Genomic DNA, 7474 nt, shown 5'->3' with positions numbered 1-7474 from the left:
CCTCAGATGTACTGTTGGTGCATGTTGTTCTATGGAGCAATTAAAAGTACTACTTTTACTACTTAATACTCATATGAGCAGCAAAAAGACGTTTTTAGACCAAATATTACAGATTTGAACAAATACGCACAAAAACATCAAAATTAGCACAGAAACAGTACTATATAACATTTTAGACACATTCTAGACAGTTTATCAGCTAAAAAATTTTTATTTTGGGGTAAGTTACTCTTTAAGTGAGATTATATGTTTTGCACGTCTTTTGTTCTTTAAAAAGCAGGTAAAACTTTGCAAAAGCATTGAATTTACTGCTGAACCACAACGATTTGTGAAATAATTAGTTATTAAATGTTTAATTCTGCAGCTATTCCTTAGTTAAATGAGTTTTTAATAGTTTTATAACACTTTTTACATTAATAAATGTGGTTAGAATGAAAATGTGGAATTCATAAAAAGTGGAAAAAGCAGAATTTGGGAAAATATTATTATAAGGCCTTGATAGTCTTGAGATTTCATTGCACAGAGCGGAGCACGTCTTGACCCTACGCCCTCCTCAGCCATCATCTTGTGATCAGACACTGATTTATTGACATTTTAATCTTCTTTAGTTGATTATTAGTCATCAATTATTACATTCTGAGCTTGTTTCTTTCTTCATCAAAACGGTGTAAACAAACATATCTGCGTCCAAACGTTCTGAGCCAGCATCCAACGTGGAAAATCTGAGGAGAAAACAAGCTGTGACCCGTTTCAGGTCCAAAAGTGGACGGAAAAAACCAGCTGCATCTTTAACCTGTTCCACCTAAAACTCCGAGCAGGATGTCTGAAAACAAGCTCAGACTGTTTACACTCAGCTACAAACATTAAGAGATGATCTGTGTGGAGTTTCTGTTTGGACCATTAATCTGAGCAATAAGACTTTTTACTTACAATGATTAGGAATGAGGTGAAGAGTTTAGTGGACCTGAAGCTGGGTTTGTTGGGCAGCTGCAACTGACACTCCCTGACAGCTAAAGATTAGCTGCTGTTTAACCAAACAAAGATTAATTAAATATTCTTCATAAAAGCAGGTCACAAACCCGAGAGCAGCTTGACAAGAAGAGCGCTGAGCTACTTTTAATAAGCTGGTGTCGAAAACTGAGCAGAACACCAGCCAGTTAGCTCCAGAAGCTAATGCTAGCATCAAGTAGCTTCAGATGTTTTGTGGATAAGTTGCTAAAGATTTTATATAAAACTAAAAAATACAATGTCAAGACAAAAAATTTTAAGCGAGTCCAGCCCGTCGATGGATTTAGGCAAAGTTTTAACGCCCGAGTCTTTGTTATAATCCTGTCAGATTTGTTGTTTGCTAAAGTTAGCCAGCTAGCTGTCCGATAAAGGACGCATGTGTGTTAAAGTTTTGAGCGAGCTTCCGGAGCTGGGAGACGACGACGGTGAAGCTGCCCTGCCCCGGGGTGGGGGCTGACAGCGACAGCCAACGCGGTCCTACTCACCGGAGGGTCGGCCCGATGCAGTTCGTGTCGGTGCTCTCGATTTCCCGCAGTATGCGTTCGTGTTCGGCGGCTGTCTCCACGCTCGCCATCCTGCATGTTGCTCTGTCTGGACGGTTCGGAGCTGCGGCGGTGAGCGGACGGACTGGGAGGAGGAACCTTCGAGCGCGGTGTGCATTTGATGTTTTCGCAGAGTGGCCCGGGCGGGCGGGGTTAACTCTGTGCGTTAAAATGATAACAGGGCGGATCTGTGCGGAGTTAATGTTTTAAATAAAGGACTAATTCACGTTTACAAACAGTGCATTAATGAATACACATGTTAAATTAAACTGATTAAATTGATCGTTTGATGTATTAAATCTGTTCTCTGTTAATAAAACTAACTGACCCATTTTCTCCATGTTTAACCTAATTTGCAAATTTAAAACATAAAATTCATATTTTTAAATTTATCATGAGAATGACTTGGCCTCTAATTGGGGAAATAAAACAGTACAAATCAGCTATGTGACTTTAGTATATATTTCTGAGCTAAAACAACAGCATTTTATTTTATTCTATTTAACTATTTTTGTCCCAAATAGGCAGTGTTACATTTGAAAGTATTTTCGTGAACTTCTTTCTACATCATCCTTTCAACTATTTTTTAAATCAGGGTTTACCTAATTGTTTGAACTTTTTTATTTTATTTAAAGATGCTTGTTTGCAAATAAGTTATTCATTTGGTAGTTTTATTACATATGACATATATTTTATGGTACATTCCGTCAGATTGTTTCATGTAAAGTAACTGGAAACAAACAAATAAAATAACATTTCCTGTAAATGCCTTTCAAAATAATTCCAAAGGTACATGACTTAACTCCACGTCTTTCAGCTTACAATTAAAACACTAGTTATTTTATTACATATGTGTGACCTTCATAGCGCAGAGTTTCTTAGAAGATATTTAATTTTCAACATATTTTAACCATTGAAGGAAGTGTGTGCCTTTATTTTGTATTTAAAGTTTCACAACATCCGGTTTGCACCTATCGACATCCTGTTAGCTTAACGCGGCTTGGTTAACCCGCTGCAGAGGAGAACAGAAGCAGGAAAGGTTAAAATGGAGGTAAACTTAAATTAAAATATGGTTTTTGATCATGGAGGAAGACATGCACTGACTGTTCACCTGGTTTTAATGCTGATTTGTTGTGTTTAATGCAGCAGTTTTAGCAGCGAAGTTAAGCTAGCGATAACTGGAAGGATCAGAGTCCATTCAGTCATTATCAGCTGTAAATCGTGTCTTTTTTATTGATTGTTATGCAAATAAAACTTTATTCTGCAGATTTATCAACATTTTAACTAATGAATTGTGTGTTTGTTGAATGTCAAAGAGTGTAATTTTCAGTTGCATGTATTTTGCATGAAAATGTTAAATAATTGTTGTTTATTTGTGTATTTGTCCCAGCCTCAGAAGAAGCTGATCAACTCAGTGGACAGCTGCGTGGACGAGGCTCTCTGTGGCCTGGTCAGGGCCTCTGGGGGCCTCTCTCTGCTGAAGGGCCACAGGGTCGTGCTTCGCTCGGACCTGGACCACCTGAAGGGCAAAGTGGCCCTGCTGTCTGGAGGCGGGTCAGGCCACGAGCCGGCCCACGCAGGTGAAACGCTGCACACCTTTTTAACGACATCTGCTCTGATTATTAGGTTTTCACCTGGTCTGTTGTGTGTCTGCAGGTTACGTCGGTGCGGGCATGCTCTCTGCTGCCGTGGCGGGAGGAGTGTTCGCCTCGCCGCCTCCCACCAGCATCCTGGCTGCGATCCTCACCCTGAGTGAAGCAGGTAATCTGTCCTCCAGGACCACCATGCCTCACTGCAGTGGTGGGCGCAGCTCCCCTAAAGCACTAATGGGGGAACTCAATTCCTGACAGTGGTGGGCAGCACTAATTTAAAAATTAGTTCCACTAGCCATAGGTCCCCTACTTCTAAAGCACTAAATCAAATATTTAGGTCCCCTAATTCTAAAGCACTAAATCAAATATTTAGGTCCCCTAATTCTAAAGCACTAAATCAAATATTTAAGTCCCCTAATTCTGAAGCACTAACTCAAATATTTAAGTCCCCTAATTCTAAAGTACTAACTCAAATATTTAGGTCCCCTAATTCTAAAGCACTAACTCAAATATTTAGYTCCRCTAATTCTAAAGCACTAACTCAAATATTTAGGTCCCCTAATTCTAAAGCACTAAAATAACCCAGTCAACCTATGAACATTCTTCAACAGACATCATGAGTCACATATTAACATGTTGCTCTCTTAATACTTAATATTGACATTCCACAGCTGTATTTGGTTCATATATTGTCACCTGGTGGATCAGTGACACACATATGAACAAAATGTGCGACAGCTTTCACCCTCAGCTGTTAACATTAATGTTGATAAACAACATTTATAGACCTCAGTTAGTGCTTTTAAATTTAACCTATAAATTTAGCAACTGCTAATCCACTAATAAGTTTTAAAATTAGCAAAAGCCGTAAAGCACTAATCAGGAAATTAGTTCCCCTATTAGTGCTTTAGGGGAACTGTGCCCACCACTGTTTCTTCATTAGTCCTTTAGGGCTTTTTTATTTTTTATTTTTAAACTCATTAGTGGATTAGCACTCGCCAAATTTAGAAGCACTAACTGAGGTGTATAAACGTAATTGATCAACGTTATTGTTCACAGTTGAGGGTGAAAGCTGTCACACATTTGGTTCATATGTGTGTTTCTTATCTACAAGGATATGTGTTAAACTCAAGGCCCGCGGGCCAAATGTGGCCTGCGGGTGACTCCCATTTGGCCCACCAAGGGCACTAAGTGACAACATCCTGCACACAGTAAATATTGTCTGGATTATATTAGTCCTTTAGAATTAGCTTTTGCTAAACTTTTCATTGCGTTACTGCTTTAGAATTAGGGGACCAAAATATTTGAGTTAGTGCTTTGGAATTAGGGGGCCTAAATATTTGAGTTAGTGCTTTAGAATTAGGTGACCTAAATATTTGAGTTAGTGCTTTAGAATTAGGGGACCTAAATATTTGAGTTAGTGCTTTAGAATTAGGGGACCTAAATATTTGAGTTAGTGCTTTAGAATTAGAGGACCTAAATATTTGAGTTAGTGCTTTAGAATCAGGGGACCTAAATATTTGAGTTAGTGCTTTAGAATTAGGGGACTTAAATATTTGAGTTAGTGCTTTAGATTTAGGGGACTTAAATATTTGAGTTAGTGCTTTAGAATTAGGGGACTTAAATATTTGACTTAGTACTTTAGAATTAAGGGACCTAAATATTAGAGTTAGTGCTTTAAGGTTAGTGGAACTAATATTTAGGTTAGTGCTGCCCACCACTGCCTGACTGTATAAATCAGGAGAACACTCGTCCCTCTGCAGGAGCCTCCGGAGTCCTGCTCATCGTGAAGAACTACACAGGAGACCGCCTCAACTTTGGACTGGCTGCCGAGCAGGCTCGTAACCAGGGGGTCCCTGTGGACATGGTGATAGTTGCAGAGGACTGCGCCTTCGACCGGCCCAGCAAGGCTGGCAGGAGGGGCCTGTGCGGCACCGTCTTCATACACAAGGTGCAGGTTTTACTTTAAGCTCGAGACCTTCTTTTTCTCAAAGACGATCTACTCAGAGAGAGGTCCTGTTAGTGGGTTTAAAATTAGCTGAAGCTAATCGATCGGTTAGCAAAAAAGCTAATCCGCTAAATGAGTAGCTAATTCCGCTAATAGCAGATTAGCTAGACTAGCTTTCTAAGATTTGCTGGAACACTTTATAAAATTGTTTTGTCAGATAAGATATATTTTTTACTTACAACGTGAAGTCTTGTCGTAGCTTTTACAAAAACATTGAAGTTTTCAGAAACACTGACTACGTTTCCCGTGATGCTCAGCTGGCGGGAGCACTGGCAGAAGAAGGCTGCTCATTGGACCACATCGTTGCCATGGTGACAGAGGTCCTGAAGGGGATGGGTGAGTTTGTTTTCCCTCCTTCACCTCTGGCAGGAGGAAGGTCTGTCCTGATGGCTCATCCTGTTGGGTCTGGTGTCTCAGGTACTCTCGGTGTGAGCCTGTCTCCCTGCAGCGTGCCCGGCTGCCGGCCCTCCTTCGACCTGCCGCCTGGAGACATGGAGCTGGGACTGGGTGAGGACCGGTCCGAGAGCCAGTTCTGATGGATCTGGGTCGAAACACTGAGAGGATTAACGTTTATTCTTTTTATTTTCTACAACCTTTAACAGACTTGTTCACTTTTTGACTCAACAGAATTTAAAAAAGAAAAGGAATACTACAACAGCTCCCTCTAGTAGCTCGGGACGATATAAAGTTTTTAGCTTTCCTTTGGTTTTTAATCTAATGAAGTTTGTTGTGTCTATATGATCAATCTTACCACGTTTTCCTAATTACTAAACATTTTGTTATTTTTATGTCTATACAGACATACCTGACATGTTTCCACGAGTAACTTCCGTCTTCATCAGAGGTGTCACAGCTGATGATGATTGGAGGCGGCGTCGGTTCATCAATATATATTGACAAGCCGACAGCTCCCCCTGCTGGCTTCACTGCTGGACGATGTCATTCCAGGGACAATATATGAGAGCTCGTAGGCCGCCTCATCCCGATTCATAAAAAGAAAAGAAAAAAATACAAATCAGAAAGAACAGAAAACCAAGGAATGGTCATGCTACCATATATCAGAGGAATCATGGAACGCATCCAAAGGACTTTTAAGAAACACCACATTAGTTCAGCTATCAAACCACAAAGAAAACTTAGACAAATGCTCGTACATCCTAAAGACCAAATAGAACAAGATAGAAAATGTAATATCATATACATATATGTCATCTTGTACGTATTGTCCGTAAGTTATAAGAATTTTACGTCATTTTGCAGGTATACGGACGTATAGAGCAATCTCACGGATTTTTTCAAGTCTTACGGATTTTTTCAAAACCTCATTTTCAAATTTATCTAACATGTCAGAGCCTATAGGATGATTTAAAAACAATAAATAACATCAAACAGCCATCTTCCAAACTGTTCTGCTGCTACAAATAAGTTTTGAACTTTTTCCGCTCTCCTGCCTCGCAGCAGGTGCTTTCATGTCCGCAGCCACCTCCAACCCCCCACCCGCGGGTGCGAGTTGTATGGCCTTTTTGCAAATTTACAGATTTTTGAGGCTCTTTATACAGGTAAACATCTGAATAGGTTGACATGTATGCATATTTGTGACCCATCATATCGAAATGAGGATTACCGTATTTTCGGACTATAAGCCGCGACTTTTTTCCTGAACTTTGAACCATGCAGTTTATAGTCTGGTGCGGCTTATATGTGGATTTTTTTCTTCAGCCACCAGGGGGCTCTTACTCTGTGTTTGCTTCAACCACTCGCTTCAAAAAAAAGGAAAAAAAAGAAGAAAAAAGTCGACTGTTGTACCAGGAAGCAGCGATTTAAAGATAGTCAATGGCCAAAAACTCATAAAAGGGGATAAAACAGACATTTTTCATGGTGGAATCTGACTGATAAAAACTTTGGAGCTTAATCCAGGACCAGTTTGTGGATAAACGTCGAGTGAAGAGACGCAAACTTTTTTTTTCTGCATTGCACTCTCCGGGAAGGAATCCCATGCAGTTACGTATGCTGGAGCGGGAGGGCTTTCCCAGCAGCTTGGCTCGGGGTTTCTTGGGGGAATCATGAAAGGTCAGTGAGAAAACAAACGCCGAACAATCACGTGACGGCGCGTCGACCTGTCAACAGCTGAGCGACCATACTGCCAGCTTAGCCAGAGGTGTATCGCCATTTTGTTTTAGCTAGTAGCAGACACGACACGACGGATCTTCAACAGATACGATATTGGACAGTATGCGGGTCCACATCACGGATTCGGTGAAAGCAGCCATCAAGAAAACAAACTCAATTCCTGCTGTTATTCCTGGAGGTACAACAAAGTTTTT

The 7474-nt window shown here is 40.5% G+C and overlaps 2 protein-coding genes across 3 annotated transcripts in view; one reads left to right on the top strand and one right to left on the bottom strand.

Moving 5' to 3' along the window:
* exoc6b (exocyst complex component 6B) overlaps positions 1–1665 on the bottom strand; it is a 63411-nt gene extending 61746 nt beyond the window's left edge. For both annotated transcript variants that reach the window (XM_014010594.1, XM_014010595.1), the window contains exon 1: positions 1494–1665. In XM_014010594.1, the coding sequence (XP_013866048.1) occupies positions 1494–1582 (89 nt within the window). In that variant the 5' untranslated portion in view covers positions 1583–1665. The remainder of the gene's footprint in view (positions 1–1493) is intronic.
* Positions 1666–2494: 829 nt separating this feature from the next.
* The window catches only part of tkfc (triokinase/FMN cyclase), a 14443-nt gene continuing 9463 nt past the window's right edge, over positions 2495–7474 (top strand). Inside the window, exons 1-6 of the mRNA XM_014010593.1 lie at positions 2495–2601; positions 2941–3130; positions 3207–3311; positions 4906–5093; positions 5408–5486; positions 5568–5657. Coding sequence (XP_013866047.1) covers positions 2596–2601; positions 2941–3130; positions 3207–3311; positions 4906–5093; positions 5408–5486; positions 5568–5657 — 658 coding nt within the window. The 5' untranslated portion in view covers positions 2495–2595. The remainder of the gene's footprint in view (positions 2602–2940; positions 3131–3206; positions 3312–4905; positions 5094–5407; positions 5487–5567; positions 5658–7474) is intronic.

The sequence above is a fragment of the Austrofundulus limnaeus genome, unplaced genomic scaffold (genome assembly GCF_001266775.1).
Source record: "Austrofundulus limnaeus strain Quisiro unplaced genomic scaffold, Austrofundulus_limnaeus-1.0 Scaffold70, whole genome shotgun sequence".
Lineage (NCBI taxonomy): Eukaryota > Metazoa > Chordata > Actinopteri > Cyprinodontiformes > Rivulidae > Austrofundulus > Austrofundulus limnaeus.
Note: the sequence above shows the minus strand (reverse complement) of the source record. Positions and strands in the feature narration are given on the sequence as shown.